Raw genomic sequence first — 16,863 nt, 5'->3', positions numbered from 1 at the left:
CATGACGTAAATAATCAACTATAATAACATTAAAAAATAATTAAAATTTATTCTAATTAAAAATAATTATTATTAATCAATGATTAAATATAATTAAATATTTAATTATAACTAATTTTAATTAAATATAATTAATTAATTATTATCAAATAATTAGTTATAATAATAATAAATGAAATTATGCTTGAATACAGGGTTAGAACAAGATTAGTGTAGGATTTGAGCAGGGTTTAGTTTGTATTTCCCTCCTTTCACAGTAAATTTCAAATTCACCAAATCCTTCACAGCCGATCGCTCCTGTTGTTGCTTCCGATTTAAAATGTCGTAACTTCTGATTCAACAGGAAGGAAAAGTCGTAGGAGCGGGGTCGGGATCGGAGCGTCGAGAGGCGGCTTCGGCTAGACGTCGGCTTCAGGTAAGAGGAACTCTCTCTATCTCCCTCTCTCTCTCTCTGCTCTGGATCGGGAAGAGCAAGGGCGTCGGAATGGAGGCGGCGGGATTGAGGCTTCTGGCGTCGGGTCGACAGGATGTCAAAACAAGAGGGCTCGGCCGGCTCTGTTCGTGGAAGCAGAGGGAAGGAGATCGGGGAGCTCGGCTTCGGACTGGATGGAGGAGCTCGGGATTGAGGTAAGAAGCTCTCTCTTTCTCCCTCCCTCTACTTCTCTCGGTTTGGGCTGAAGGAGGTGTGGAGGTCAGGGCTTGACTGAGATCGAAGGAGGAAGCGTCGGAGAAGCTTCGTGTGAGCAGAGATCGTGAGTGTAGTGGAGAACAGAGAGGATCGGGGGGTGAGAAGCCAGCGGGTTCGGCTTCGTTTTATAGAGGCGAACGGGGCTCGATCGAGGAGAGGATCGCAGGATTTACGCCGGATTTGCGGAGAAGCGACTCGAGTGGCGCCGTTCTGCAGTACTTTGGCGGGATTCCTGCAGAATTTCGGGAGTCTGCTTCTCGATGCGTACGAGGTATGTAATTTTTGTTTATTACATAGAGGTCAACAGTAGGTTTTATTGATTATTATTTTATCTCTTCACAACAACAATAGTTCATCATTATTAAATACGGATAGATTGATAACTCCATAAGGCCATGTTACTCATAGATATCTCATTATTTATTTGATGATAACAAATATTGTATGACGTTATCTAATGGATTACAAAGTGTCAACTTAAATATCTATCATTCTATAACAATCATGAAGATGATGATTTCACGAGGCCTAGATGGAGTATTGTTTATTTGGAGGAGAGCTAAATTGTTCAATACAAGACTCAAATGAAGATTCCAAGTCACCGAAGTTAAGATAGTTTAGTGTGTATCCTTAAAATTAATAGTGTGTATATATATTAATTTTCCTACTAATGAACACATAATTATAAAATTGCAACACTTCTATTTCTAAGTAAAATATTTTTTTTAAAGTATTTGATATTTATATAAATAGAAAATTACTTTGCAAATTCTTTAAATTACTTATTAACTTAATAGACTTCATTCGAATCTTTAGTTCCCATAATATTTTATTATAACGGAGGATCATACATATTACTCTTGATTGGACATATTATCAATAATCTTATATACAATTGTTGATCATACATATAATCTAATTTGAGATAGTTGATTAGATAGCCATAGAAGGAGATTTTTTGAAGCTTTGAAAAACATACCTAAATTGAAATCATGCATACAATCTCTAATCGTATATATGATCAACATAAAATTCAAATGACTCTGAATTAATTGTACATACAATCCACAATCATACATGTGATCATCCAGTTAGCTATTTTTATGCTTCTTCCTTCGCAAATTTCCTTTTTATTTTTTTTCCTTCGCAAATTTCCTTAGCAAATTTCCTTGGGATTCATCTGTAGATGCTAGGAGATGTTGTGGGGCCTAACCCCTTCTCCTTCACTTTTGAAAACTACGATGAACACTAGAGGATAAGAAGTTTATAAATAATTGTCCTGAGGTATTTAATTGACACCTTTTGGTTTAATAAAAGTTTTCTTTCAAGTTTTCAATATAGTGAGTGAAGTTGGACATTTGATTCCTTCCTTCACAGGATGTACAATTGCAACGACTTAATTCCACAGAGGAAGCCCTCTCCATATATGCCAATCATGCATTACAATAAAAGATCAAACCCCCCGTGCTATATGTGAAGCAAGAAAAAGGGTGTCAAAAAACCAAATGCTATTTGAGTTATTAATAGGTTAGAGATGCAAGACAAATTGCACTTATAGTGCTTGTTCTTTTATTTCACCATTTTATCGCTTAAAACTATTATAAATATTAGTTAATTAATATTATTTTATTTTTATTAGATTTAATACTCCTCACCCTAACATCATAGGCATGCACTCACTTAGCTCCTCTACATAGCTCTTCAAACAAAAGGATGACTTTGCCTCCTCTTCGACCCCAACTAAACTTGAGATGATGCCTCCCCTTCGCATATAGGGTCGGTTTGACTCATCCTCACATCCCTTTGAAGAGGATGACTTCTCTTTACACACATGGATAGCTTCACCTCCTCCTTAGCCCAAAAACCTCCATAAAATGCCTGAATAAGGAATCCTCTTTGCTCGCAAGCTCTTGAGGAAACACTAAATTGTTTCGTCGGGACATCCTCATGAAAAATGGCAACTCCATTTGCTCAGACTTGCTCGCAAATGAAATCAAACACATACAACTTCAATTTTGCAAATATGTGGACTCTTTTATTCTCCTTACAATTTGAGTCATTTTTTTCTTTGTTTTAAGTTTTTTTTTTTTAATTATCTGTTTTTTTAGTCTAATTTATTTCTGCACTTAAATAAAATTTTATCTTGTTTAATTTGTAGAATTATAATATTATTACTTCACATTATTCTACAGTTCCAATCATTAATTAGTAAAAAGGAAAATGTCATATGTAGGACAAATTTTAGGAAAAAATTGGCTTTGAAATATGATACCTTTGTAAAAAGAAAATGATATTAGCTATGCGATATAATTTAGCATTCTCATGTGCTATTTATATGATATTGACAGTTGCTTTTGCATTAGTCTATTTTCTCTCTTCTATTATTATTTTTTTCATTATTTGTTAGTATTGTGCATTATGTTTAAAATAGTGTGAGCTATGTGTTGTGGCTCTAGGCGCTTTGCCGTATATTGTGCTATTAACCATTTTATATGGCACTATTAACCATTAACAAATATGATTATCTTCTTATGTTGGTGTAAAACTTCATTTCTCTTAATTTAATATTTTTGTTCTTTGTTCTTGTAAGAAAAAGGCTTGGCCGGTTCAATTGAATCGGCTCTAATCAAAGCACTGACACAAGCAAGCACGTGATCGGGTGCACAACAAATGAAGCAAATGGGCATAGACCTAATGCGGGAGCAGCTGGCAGACCGAACCTTGCGAATGAGCGAGGAAATGCATAACAATGCGAAAGGCAGTGAATCCTCATATGAGATAACTTCGTTTTGCTCACTCCATTTGCACCGCATGAATAGAAGAGGCTTTAAGCAAGAGGAGGCTTTAAGCAAGAGGAGGCTGATTGCGAGGAAAAAGAAAAAGCGCCAGCTTGTGGAGAATTGAGAGATGAAGGGAGAGAGCTGGAGGGAGATTGTGAGATAGGGGGTAGGAAAGTAATTGAATTGTGTGAGAGGCAAATGGTTAAGCTCGAACAAAAGGTGAAATATTTTCTAAAATTCAGTTATGTTGATATGCACCACAATTGATTGCAACAAAAGAAGAGAAATGTTATTAATTCATATCCGGTCTAAAAGATGAAATTAGACAACCTTTAGTACCTTTAGGAATGGAGGACTATTCAATGTGATAGAAAGAGCTAGAAACATGGAAATTGACTTTCAAATCACTCAGAAGATAAGGAATAAGCATAAAAGAAAGAGTGTTGAAGAAGATCTCCAAAGCAATCAGATTGAAGGATGAAATGCAAAGAATCCTAAGTTTAGCCCTAGTGGAGTTAGTAGTTCAGTTGCTAGTAGAGTCATGGAAGCTTGTGCCAAGTGTGGAAGATTTCATACGGGTGAATATTTGATTGGTTCCAACACTTGCTACGAGTTTATGTTTTGATCACGAGTTTATGTTTTGACTCTGCAAGATCCAAATGAATCTAGAGATGTTCATAAAGATGACTAAGATTTCTTTAATATAATTATTTTGTTATATTATATCAGATATTTTGGTTTAACCAGTTATCTTGGTAGGTTATATCAAATGTTTTGTTTTATCCAATTATGCATCAAATGTTGAAGTTTATACTGAATAAAAATGATGATATTATTTTGCTTAAGTATTGAGTAGTTATGTTCAATTTCACCCAAAATCTAAGAGCTCTCAAATTTCAGCCAAATTCAAGATGCCCTAACCCTAGGAAAACAAACTATTTAATGCATACAATTCAAAAGAAAATCTCTAAACACTCCCTACATTTGAATTTCCCTCCTAACTCCCTCAAAAATCCTTCCTAAAATACTATGTTGGTTCCTGCGATGCGATTGTTGTACAAAAGAGTTGAAATATTTTCGCCTGTCTCCATACAGGACCGGCTGGACTAGTTTAACAATGCTCCCTCCCAAAGACCCACCTTGTCCTCAAGATGAAAACACGACACCCACCTCCATTCCCTCTTCATCACAAACGGTAAGAGCCTGAAGAGTTCGGTCCTTACACCTGAGTCCCGGCGTATACCTCTCGTCACATCTGAAACAAAGTTCCTTTGCCCTCTTCTTTTGTAATTCTGTTTCTGTGAGTTTCTTGAAATTGTCCAGGTATTCTTTCTGCAGTCTTTTTCTTCGAAGTCTCTTGAAGAGTATCGGATGTTACCTCCTTGGATTTTAATAAGGTGGTGGTCATCCAATATGAGCCTCCTGAGTTGCTACCTCCTGTCTCTCTCTACAGGTACCTCTAATCCTCCACCAATTGAGCTAGCTCCATAGCTTCTCCCAAGTCACGATGCCTCATTACTCTAATTGTTACATGAAACTCTGGTGTCAGTCCCTTCATGAAGCTGCCCTCCAGCACTGTCTCAAAAAGGCGGCCACTAGGCTAGCAAGATACTCGAACCTCCTGATACTCTATCGCTGAAATATGATGTGTCAATGTGAAGAACTACTCATAGAAGCCTCCTCCCCTGCTAGTTTGAAAATGTTCTAACAAACAATCATTGAACTCCCTCCAACTCTTTATGGGTCATCGCATGTCCCTCCATTGGTACCAAGCCAAAGCCTTCCCTTCAAAACATAGGCCTGTTGTTATCAATCTCTTCTCTTCCGTCAATCCATTGATGGTGAAATATCTTTCAACCTTGTATATCCACCCGTGCGCATCCTCCCCCCCAAAGATTGGCATCTTCAATTTCCTCACCCTCGGATCACCTTTCTTCCCTCTATTCCCTACAAATTTTCTCATTCCCCAAGGGTGGTTCTCCCAAAGTGTCCCAGTCATTCTTCTATGCTCATACTCAAACCTTTCATCGACTTCTTACATTCTCCTTTCAAATTCAGAACCCCTGGATCATAATTAACCCCTCTCCTTTCAAATTCAACCCCCCTTCGATCATAATTTCCTCTTTCTCTTTTCCTTTCAAATTCAGCACCCCTTCCTTCTTTCCCTACCTCCTCACGTCTCTCCCCATAGCCTCCACCCGACTCCTCTCTAGGAATAGGCCCTAGGGGAAGCATTTTTTCTATTCCCTCTATAATCTCCATCTCTTGATATTTCCTTCGGCTGAATGGCTTAGGATCTTCCCGATTTCCCTAGCTCTCGGTGCCTTCCCTGACCTCTGACAGCGATATTTTGATTGGGCCTTCAAGCACTTTCTTCAACATCTCCATGATAGAAAATTTTGAATCGATCTTATCACGGATGACTGAATTATCCTTTTTTTTATCTAAAACTTGAGTTTGGAGATCTGAAATTTCATATTTCATTTGTCTGATCTCCCCTTCCAACACTTCTATATTTTCCCTGCCATGGAGGACAGCATACCACCGCATGCAGTTCAGTTGGAGATTGATGAGGACATCGAAGATCAAAGGCTACGATCGTGTCTATTTATTTTGATATATTTTATGTATTTGATTTGCTATTGTACTTTTCCCTTTCTACCCTCACTTGAGGGCTTTGTCTTATGTTTGCCTATGGGCAATTGTGTCTTTTTATTTTCATTCATGTATTTGGCTATTTAAGCCTTCTCCCTCCTCTTGGAGAGGATGATGATTATTGCTAATGAAAATTTTGGTTTTAGATCTCTTTGTGAGTTCTAGACTTCTCTTTGTGAGTTCTCAAGTGAGGAAAGCCTAGGAGAGGCTCAAAGCAATACCCAACAACCCCTTGGTGGAGCTCTTGATTTTCTACCTAATTTCTTTTTTCTTCCCTCTCCCGTAGCCGCCGAATCTTTCCCCACCACCCCTCCACTTGGCCGTTCAGCCACCCAATCCCTCCCCCATGCCATTAACCCTACATTCAAACCCTCTTCCTCCCCAATTTTTTCTTGCCGCCTTCCATACTGGACTGGCCAGACCGCCGGCCCCCTAACAGCCTCTGCCCGTCGGCCTCCCTACCCCGTCCCTAGCCCAGACCCTTGCCTTGGCCGCCGGCTTCCCCCTTCCCCCTCCTCTGAATTTGAAAATTTGAAATTCCAATTAGTTTCATGAGGCCGTAAATGCTTTCCAAATTTAGCTCCTTGATTTAAGGCTTCCATATTGATTGGATCTAATTTTGAATGATCAATTCAAATTATTTCTAATGAGAGACTCAAAATTTGGTAACTTTCCCTATCATAAAATCTGAGAATTAATTTAGATTTTTGACTTTCCTAAAATAGTTCCTTGATTTTAGGAAATCATCTTAATTGAATTTCAATTCAAATTTGAAATTCAAATCTTCCCCAATTGATTACTCACCTATTTGGAAACTTTCCTATTTTACAAAATCTGAGAATCAATTCAGATTTTTTTTTCATATATTAGAATAGTAACATGGGCCCCACGTACTTATGATTTCTAAATCCTATTCCCCTCTCTAGGTGGCCGGCCATTCACTGGGCTCCATCTCTCATAGGCTATTGATTGCTTACCCAATTTCCTCCTCGATTCCTCTTAAACCACCGGCCCATTATGGGATGGTTGCTGCTCAGATTTTCTGAGTATAATATTGCTGTCCAGAACAAAATTCAGCCATAAAAGCAGCTGACTTGCTGCCCACAAATCTTGGTTGCTGCCCAACGGCATCCGGAAGAATTCCAGCGAGGGAAACTTGAATTCCTACCTCATAAAACCTTCAAACTGCTGACCGCTCTTCTACAACTTGCTGTCCACTGATTCTACAAATCTCCTAATATCATACCTTCATCCGGAAGGTTCCAATTGAGGTCCAGAATCTGTCCAAATCAAAATTGTTGCTGTCTTGAAGATCCAAACCTTGTCTTGGCTAATCGGTGGTGCGAAGAAGCTCATGGTGGCTATCCTAGTCGTCCCCAACACTCAAACCATCCTGCCGGAGTGCGTATTTCTCGTCTTTGGGTAAACTCAACATCTGATTCACTATCTTCATAGTTACATCCTTGATTGTGGTTATTATTATAATCATGAAGATAATGTCAATACTTCTCCGCTAATGCCTAGAAATTGAAAGAGTTGAGTGAAGGAACTCATGCATAGTGCCTAATCTCATTGTTAATTTAGGGATTTACGTTGAACCATTCATGTATGCAATGTTAAATTAAATTGATTTTTTTCTGACCTTAAATTTTTTATGCACGTGATTCGGCCTAAGCTCGTCTTACCGCTCTTAGTGTTTTATTGCGACGTTTAAATTCAATGCAAAGATATAATTATTGTGCTCTAAAAATTTAAGCGTGCAAATTCATTATGAAATTCATCTTCGCATGTACGTTCCACATCATCTTGGTATCAGAGCATGGTAGGCATGCATAAAATGTTCTAGAAAAATATCCTAGGGTCTAGCCTTTCGTTATAGCTTATTTTTTGCATACATATCATCGCGTATTTAATTTTACTCACTGTTTTTATTGATGTCCCTGCATTTCCTGCACGCATTTAGAAGAGTTAGTCATTCTAGCTTTTGTCTTAGTGCTGCCTTTGAATCCATATCGTCTCTAAGTGTGTAGGACAATTTATCCTTAATATAAACTGCTGTCCGCACTATTCAAGCAACTTTTAGACACCATTTAGTGAACTTAAAGTCATGCCTAGGTGCTGTCCTCACCCTAGCCGTATCCCTATAACATTTAGACGACCTAGACCATTGTTTAGTTTGCATTCCTGATTTTCCTGCTGCTGTTGGTGCCCTTTTAGTGAGCAATTCAGTATGTTTAGGTGTTGTCCACACTCTAGAAACCTTCCTAAACACTTAGACAACCTTATGTCATGCTGTAGTTTGCTGTCCACATCATTCCTGCACACATCTAGTGAACTATAGGCTAGTTTCTTAAGTGTTTAGGTGCTGTTCTCAACCTAACAACCTTCCTAAGTGCCTAGGTTACTTAACCCACTAGTTTAGCTTGTTGTCCATTCAATATCTGCACCCTTTAGTGAGCTTAAGTGAGCTTAACTTAGTGTCTCAATGACGTCCCTTACTCCCAATCATCTTTGAGTGTCACTTGACGCTTCCCCAATGGACCCAATAAGACTCCAAAAGAGGCTAGATAACATCGTTAATCTAGTGGGCTCTATGACTAGAATTATGACCGAGAAGCCTGTTGACTCTCCCCATTCTAAGTACGTGCCCCATTCGATCAATCATACTAGTCGGAAGATGCCCCACTCTAGTTATCAACCTAGACCTAAGCCTAAGCCACAACAACAAACTCACTTTGAGTCACCTTACCGTCTATCCACCTTTGATGGTTCCTCGGACCCTTACTACTTTAGGGAATGGGTTAGACAATTAGATGACTATTTTGAACACGACATATCCCAGAGTCCCACCAGGTTAGCATCGCTAAATCTCACCTCAAAGGTCAGGCTCTTCAATTTTGGGTAAGATTGGAAGATCATAAAGAGTCTCGCGGTGAGTACCCTACTTGGAAAGACATTAGGCGATATCTTAATTTAAATACCGACCCTCTATCAGTGACAGCCATCTAGAGCCCCACCCTACCTCTTATGTTGAAACAAATCGTAGATATTACTGTGGTCGAGACCACCTATCCTTTAGTAATGTCACGGTTGCTGTCCCATCCTGTAGGTCTTCACATAGTCTTGATGACCGACCCTTTAGTGGGTCTTCTGTTGGATCGAGCCCATATGACTCCCCACTTGGACTAACTTCTAGCCAGCTCAGTCAACATTTAGCCTCCCCAGCATGGTTTAAAATTACACAATATGAGGCTCTCCTTGAGGCCCGCCTTTGCGCAATTCCAGTAAAAAACACCTCGATGCTTACGACAACAACAACAACATCAAGCCTTTATCCCACTACGTGGGGTCGGCTACATGAATCCTTTTTCTCCATTGTGTCCTATTAAAAGCCAAATTCTCGTTTAAATCTAATAAAGAAAGGTCATTCCTAATATTTTCTAACCAAGTCTTTTTAGGTCTACCCCTACCTTTCTTAACACAAGTCAAATCTAATACCTCTACTCTCCTAACTGGGTCGTCGGAAGGCCGCCTTTTTATGTGACCAAACCATCTAAGGCGACTCTCTCTAATCTTATCTTCTACTGGAGCTACTCCAACCTTTTCACGTATATGCTCATTTCGTATCCTATCTCTAAGGGTAAAGCCACTCATCCATCTAAGCATCCTCATCTCTGCCACACTTAACTTAGTATTATGCTTCTCTTTTAATGGCCAACATTCGGCACCATAAAGCATTGCAGGCCTCACTACCATCTTATAGAATTTTCCCTTAAGTTTGAGGGGTACATTTCTATCACATAACAAGCCCGATGCATTCCGCCACTTCAACCATCCAACTTGAATTCTGCTGATAATATCCCCATCTATTTCACCATCACTCTGAACAATAGATCCAAGATACCTAAAACGTGTACTCTTATTAATGACTTGATCGCCCAAAGTCACAATCCCCTCACTAGGACTATTACTGCTAAAATTACACTCCATATATTCCGTTTTAGATCTACTCAAGCGAAAACCTTTAGACTCTAAGGTTGACCTCCATAATTCAAGTTTACCTTCAACTCCCTCTCTAGTCTTATCAACAAGAAGAATATCATCAGCAAAAAACATACACCAAGGTACATCCTCTTGCAAATGTCTAGTGAGAACATCCAAGACTAAAGCATCGTGCAATCCTGTGCATCGCCTTTATTCTTAAAAATAGGAATTAATACACTCATTCTCCACTCATCTGGCATCTTTTTAGTCTCGATGCTTACGCCTCAATTTTTTTTTTATGAGGCTTGCGTCTCAACTTGGTTGAGACCCGCCTTGAGGCCCGCCTAGCCTCACTGGCATGAGGCTTACGCCTTACGCTATATATATTAAAACTTACATAAATCTTGAAGTAAATGCCCGACATTGGACTCTATAGGAGAGGAGGAAGGGGAGAGAGAAGTTCATCATAATGATGATGTAAATGAAGAACCCCTTAGTGATGACAGTGCTGATGACTTATGAGTTCTTATGTGATATGTCATTGCAATTTATTTTTGGAAATTTGAATTATATGTTAATGAAAATAATATTGTGATTTGGGAAAGATAGAATCATAGAATTTTGAGTTGAACTATATTTCATGTTGTCTTATTATTGGGATATTTTGATTTCATTTCATATCTTATGCTTTTTTATATTTTATATTATTCACTCATTAGTATATAAAAAATTTATCATTTTATGTTTACGCAATCTTTTGATTTTGAGGCTTACGCCTCAAAACGCCTTGAGGCTTACGCCTCGCCTCACGAATGAAAAATGCCTCAATACCCAAATACGCAATTTTAAACATTGCTCCCCAGTCCTTGACCCTACAAGTGTAATTTTAATAAAGAATTGCAGTAAAAAGAAGAAATCTACTAAACCTGTGACTGAATATATCCATTTCGTGGATACTATCGATAACGAGGACTTCTTTGAGGATAAAACTGAAGTGATTGAGTCAAACTTCCGGCACGACTTAAAACCTAATCCTAGTCTCCTCGAGGATAACTCTTTGGATAAAGTATGCCAGGACGATAGTAATGTGATCTCGAAAGAAGCCAATCTGGCCTTGAACACATTGAAATTAAATTTGGAAGATCCTGATTTAGTTGTTTCACATACTGAGTTGACTTTGGGTAATTTTGATGGTAATAATCTTGAGTCGGAAGTGGTTCAACTAAACTTACTACCTGATTTAACTCCCGATTTAATTGATCCTGAACCCATTTATCCTGAGTCTATTGAGAATAGTACTATGAATTCGGAAGATAATGATTTGGGTCTGAATGTTTCTGAGCCTATTTTGAAATTTGAATAATGAATCTCCCATTGTTTTATTGGATTTCATTTTAGGAGTTGCTTATCTAGATCTACATTTTAACGAGTGTGTCTTTCTTGATTGGACTTAGCTCTCCATTCCTCGTACCGACAACAACGTTAGAAAGTGTCTTAGCCCATACTCTCACGACATCTCTCCAACTATTGTGCTCACATCTGTTTTGGACACTCTACACCATCTTTTGAATCTCATACCTGCTAGTGACTCTTTGGGCTATCCCATTATGGTTGTGAGTCAGGACCTATCAACTTATTTTGTTCCTGATTCACTCGTTTTGCCTGCTATATACTGGTCCTCTCCTGTTAAGGACAACCTCTCTCCTAGTTGGATGAATTTACTAGATAACACCATTGACCCTGGAGACTACCTACGACCTTAAATGAAACTTCTTATAGAAATGCCCCAGTAGCTAAGGATGTCTTCATTGCTCCCCCTACACCAGTTCCCTTAGACCGAACACTTTAGACCCCCTCTTTTTGTGGCTCTCCACCTTTTCTAGCTATGTGTTCGTGTGAGTTAGTATATTGTTTTGTGTGTTTTGTAGTCTGTTGTCTTCCAAAGTTTTTTGTGTTTAAAGTTTGTGTGTGAATCCAATTTTCATTCATTTTGCATATCAAATCTCTTGCACCACTTCATTCTCATATTAGTTATCTTGTTGAGGCTTGAGTTTTAGACATATAAGTTTGCATAGCACATGCCGCATTTACATCGCATCCGCATGACCGACATATGGAAATTGCACGCCTAATTGAATAGAACGATAATAATTATAGACTTTGTGCTGAATTCAAAAACGACAACTTAAAGCTTTTGAGGTTGGTAATTCAGCGACGGTGCGGATTCGTCCGGCGCAGTTCCCCAAGGAACTATAAAGGAATCACATGCTAGAAGTGCGGGACCAATTAAAACAGTCAAGAAAATCATTGATAGCGCTTACGTGGTGGCTCTGCCTACAGAGTTCAACATTTATCCCTCTATTAACATAGAAGATTTAGTAACCTATGAGGGTCCAGAGTTTAACCCACCACCTCCACTTTAAATTGAGCGTTGTGTGACCTCACCCTGTGAGAACCCCAACCTACCTCCACTCCCCAAATATTCCCAAATTACCTATAGCGGAGAAGGTTAGCATGATTCTGAGTGATGACACTATTTCCACAATTGAGGGTGGACAAAGAAGATAGCAGATGAGGTGGAGAGGAACACCAGAGTCAAAAGAGACATGATCAGAGCGCAAGGAGATACAGCTGACCGATTCAGATACACAAGAGTTCTTGAGACACCCATTCGACGGAGTCGAGTTTTCTCCCACGTGGGGAGAATGATGAGGACATCGAAGATCAACGGCTACGATCGTGTCTATTTATTTTGATATATTTTATGTATTTGATTTGCTATTATACTTTTCCCTTTCTACCCTCACTTGAGGACTTTGTCTTATGTTTGCCTATGGGCAATTGTATCTTTTTATTTTCATTCATGTATTTGGCTATTTAAGCCTTCTCCCTCCTCTTGGAGAGGATGATGATTATTGCTAATTAACATTTTGGTTTTGGAACTCTTTGGGAGTTCTAGAGTTCTCTTTGTGAGTTCTCAGGTGAGGAAAGCTTAGGAGAGGCTCAAAACAATACCTAACATCCCCTTGGTGGAGCTCTTGGTTTTCTACCTAATTTCTTTTTTCTTCCCTCTCCCCTAGCCGCCGGATCTTTCCCCACCACCCCTCCACTTGGCCGGTCAGCCACCCAATCCCTCCCCCATGCCATTAACCCTACATTCAAACCCTCTTCCACCCTAATTTTTTCTTGCCACTGTCCATACTGGACTGGCCAGACCGCCGGCCCCCTAACAGCCTCTGCCCGCCAGCCTCCCTACACCGTCCCTAGCCCAGATCCTTGCCTTGGTCGCCGGCTTCCCCCTTCCCCCTCCTTTGAATTTCAAAATTTGAAATTCCAATTGGTTTCAAGAGGCTGTGAATGCTTTCCAAATTTAGCTCCTTGATTTAAGGCTTCCATATTGTTTGGATCTAATTTTGAATGATCAATTCAAATTATTTCTAATGAGAGACTCAAAATTTGGGTAACTTTCCCTATCATAAAATCTGAGAATTAATTTAGATTTTTTACTTTCCTAAAATAGTTCCTTGATTTTAGGAAATCATCTTAGTTGAATTTCAATTCAAATTTGAAATTCAAATCTTCCCCAATTGATTACTCATCTATTTGGAAACTTTCCTATTTTACAAAATCTAAGAATCAATTCAGATTTTTTTTTCAAATATTAGATTAGTAACATGGGCCCCACGTACTTATGATTTCTAAATCCTATTCCCCTCTCTAGGTGGTCGGCCATTCACTGGGCTCCATCTCTCTCATAGGCTATTAATTGCTACCCAATTTCCTCCTTGATTCCTGTTAAACCGCCGGCCCATTATGGGATGGTTGCTGCTCAGATTTTTTGAGTATAATGTTGCTGTCCAGAACAAAATTCAGCCGTAAAAGCAGCTGACCTGCTGCCCACAAATCCGGGTTGCTGCCCAACGGCATCCGGAAGAATTCCAGCGAGGGAAACTTGAATTTCTGCCTCCTAAAACCTTCAAACTGCTGACCGCTCTTCTACAACTTGTTGTCTACTGATTCTACAAATCTCCTAACACCATACCTTCATCCGGAAGGTTCCAATTGAGGTCCAGAATCTGTCCAAATCAAAACTGCTGCTGTCTTGAAGATCCACACCTTGTCTTGGCTAATCGGTGGTGCAAAGAAGCTCATGGTGGCTGTCCTAGTCGTCCCCAACACTCAAACCATCCTGTCGGAGTGTGTATTTCTCTTGTCTTTGGGTAAACTCAACATCCGATTCGCTATCTTCATAGTTACATCCTTGATTGTGGTTATTATTATAGTCATGAAGATAATGTCAATACTTCTCCGCTAATGCCTAGAAATTGAAAGAGTTGAGTGAAGGAACTCATGCATAGTGCCTAATCTCATTTTTAATTTAGGGATTTACGTTGAAACATTCATGTATGCAATGTTAGATTAAATTGACTGTTTTCTGACCTTAAAATTTTTATGCACGTGATTCGGCCTAAGCTCGTCTTACCGCTCTTAGTGTTTTATTGCGACGTTTAAATTCAATGCAAAGATATAATTATTGTGCTCTAAAAATTTAAGCGTGCAAATTCATTATGAAATTCATCTTCGCATGTACGTTCCACATCAGAGATGGTCTTAGAATGAACTCACCTATTTAAGGAAGTTTCCTCCTTAGAAATCTCATCCTTAGCTTAAACTCACAAGTTTTCTATGTACTTAAAAAGCTATAAACTAACAAGACTTATAGATTTTACATCAAGTGATTGTCAAGTCTTGCTATGTTATTTTATTTATATCACTCAAATGTAATCTTCCATATATCACTTGAATTTCAACTTCAATCTATAAAAAGAGGGCAACGAATGTGTCTGACATATTCAATGATATCTAGTCACATAAGGGCACACCCTAGCTGTGAATCCTAGAGCCTCTGTTTGTGTCTCTCATATAGAGTTGGATCCAACTGCAACAATTAATTGTTCCTCTAATTCAATAACGTTCATGCGAGTTTGTGTAGGTCCCCCCACAAATTTTCTTTTAAACAACTTCAAAATGGACGTGTTCAAGCTCATTTATTAACATACTTACGAATAGAAAATCAATTCATAAATGCGCTAACTTATTTCTCATCCAACTTGTGCTCCAAAAAAGATGACGCATGTTTGAACAGGGATTTCTGAAGGCTCTAGCTGGGATCGAGCTCTTAACAATTACTTCATAGCAAATCTAGTTTGCGAAGGGCTACACTCAGAATCGATTACACCGGCACATATCAACAACATTAGGTTATCAAAAACAAAGATCCAAGTTTACTTCAGTCAACGCAAAATTATCTAGCATAGAATCCATTTTGGGCAACCAAACAACCACTCCAGAAGAGGCAATTCCAAGATAAACCAAAAAAATAAGCATATAAAAATCGAGGAAGTAAGGATTGCTACCATTGGGTATACATATCAAGTACGACGATTTTGGGTTCGGCGGCCTTCACGATGGGCCAGAATGTGTCCTTATTCACTTCCGTCACCTGCCCGACGGTCGGCTCTACCATCTCCAGGCTTGAACGCACGGGTGAAACCCTAAGCCCTCTCCTCCCATCCCTCGACATCATCCCTGCCGTTCTCCGGCCCGAATCCGCAGGTAACAGCCGTTGCTGAGGGCACCACGCTGCCACCGCCGGCGACGGATGAGAGGTGGAGCTGCGTAGGGACCCCGAAGGAGAGACGGAGATGCGAAGCGCCATTATCGGAAAACGAAGGAGAGAGAGTGCGAGCTGAGCCTCTTAGTGGTGGTTGAGTTCTATGCGTTTAAGGTCAGTGGCGGAGAACCTGAAGATGAAATGAGACGAAAATGGCCTCTGCGGCTCTTATCAGAGCTTCGGATTTGTCTCGAATTCGACAGCAATTACAACGTTTTACTTAGGGCATTTTAGTCATTTAACTTTCAGTTGGCAGCTGATTTCTGTCCACAAACTGCTGATCTTTGCTTTTTTGCGCCTGAATTTTGAGGTTGTAACGAAACATGGCATTGAGACCTTGGAATTTGTTGCGTGATCTCCAAAGCTTAATGAGGGGGTGATTGTGGAATTTTTATTGCGTCTTTCCACCTGATGTAGCTCTACGTCAGGTAGCTAATAAACAGGCGTCACGTGCTCTTACTCTTTAACGCGCGATCCGACGACCCGACGACCCGACTCAGACCGAAATCAAAGCTTGGTATTGCGTATTGCTCAGTATTGCGTATTGCTCGGTATCTTCAACCTATGCTGGTGATCTCCGCAATTAAAGCTCGGTATTGCGTATTGCTCGGTATCATCCACCGCACTAGCCTTCACCGTCGACGGTAGGCCGACGCTACATCTTTTTGGCAGCCGGGCTTCCCGTCTCAAACAAGTCATTTTTGGCAGCTGGGCTTCCCGTCTCAAACAAATCGATGAGTAGAATCTTCACCTTGTTGGAGTCCAGAGCAGAGAGGGTGAACAAGGCGGTGGCGGCGTTACCCTCCGATGCATTTTTTGTTGGCATCGTGGATGGAGAAGTTGATCAATGCGGTAACGGCATCTTCCCTGAAAACCCAAAATTCTCACATGTAACATCTTGGCCAAGATTTGTAACGTCAAGCACATTATTTCTTGAAACATATCAACCATTCGTAATAATATAAACCACATTCGTAACCATGACTCTGAGTAGGTATTATTAACCAGTATAGCAATGTTTCTAGGTTGATGCCTAACTTTTGAGGGAGCACCGGCAGCGGATAGAATGGAGAGAAGTTGGG

At 39.7% G+C, this 16,863-nt stretch overlaps 1 protein-coding gene across 1 annotated transcript in view; it reads right to left on the bottom strand.

Moving 5' to 3' along the window:
• Nucleotides 1-15,895, bottom strand: part of LOC110106020 (thioredoxin F, chloroplastic-like) — a 27,008-nt gene extending 11,113 nt beyond the window's left edge. The window contains exon 1 of the mRNA XM_020835743.2: nt 15,525-15,895. Coding sequence (XP_020691402.1) covers nt 15,525-15,826 — 302 coding nt within the window. The 5' untranslated portion in view covers nt 15,827-15,895. The remainder of the gene's footprint in view (nt 1-15,524) is intronic.
• Between the last annotated feature and the right edge of the window lie 968 nt (nt 15,896-16,863).

This window comes from Dendrobium catenatum, unplaced genomic scaffold (genome assembly GCF_001605985.2).
Source record: "Dendrobium catenatum unplaced genomic scaffold, ASM160598v2 fragScaff_scaffold_9, whole genome shotgun sequence".
Classification (NCBI taxonomy): domain Eukaryota; kingdom Viridiplantae; phylum Streptophyta; class Magnoliopsida; order Asparagales; family Orchidaceae; genus Dendrobium; species Dendrobium catenatum.
This window is presented reverse-complemented; position numbering and strand designations above follow the sequence as displayed.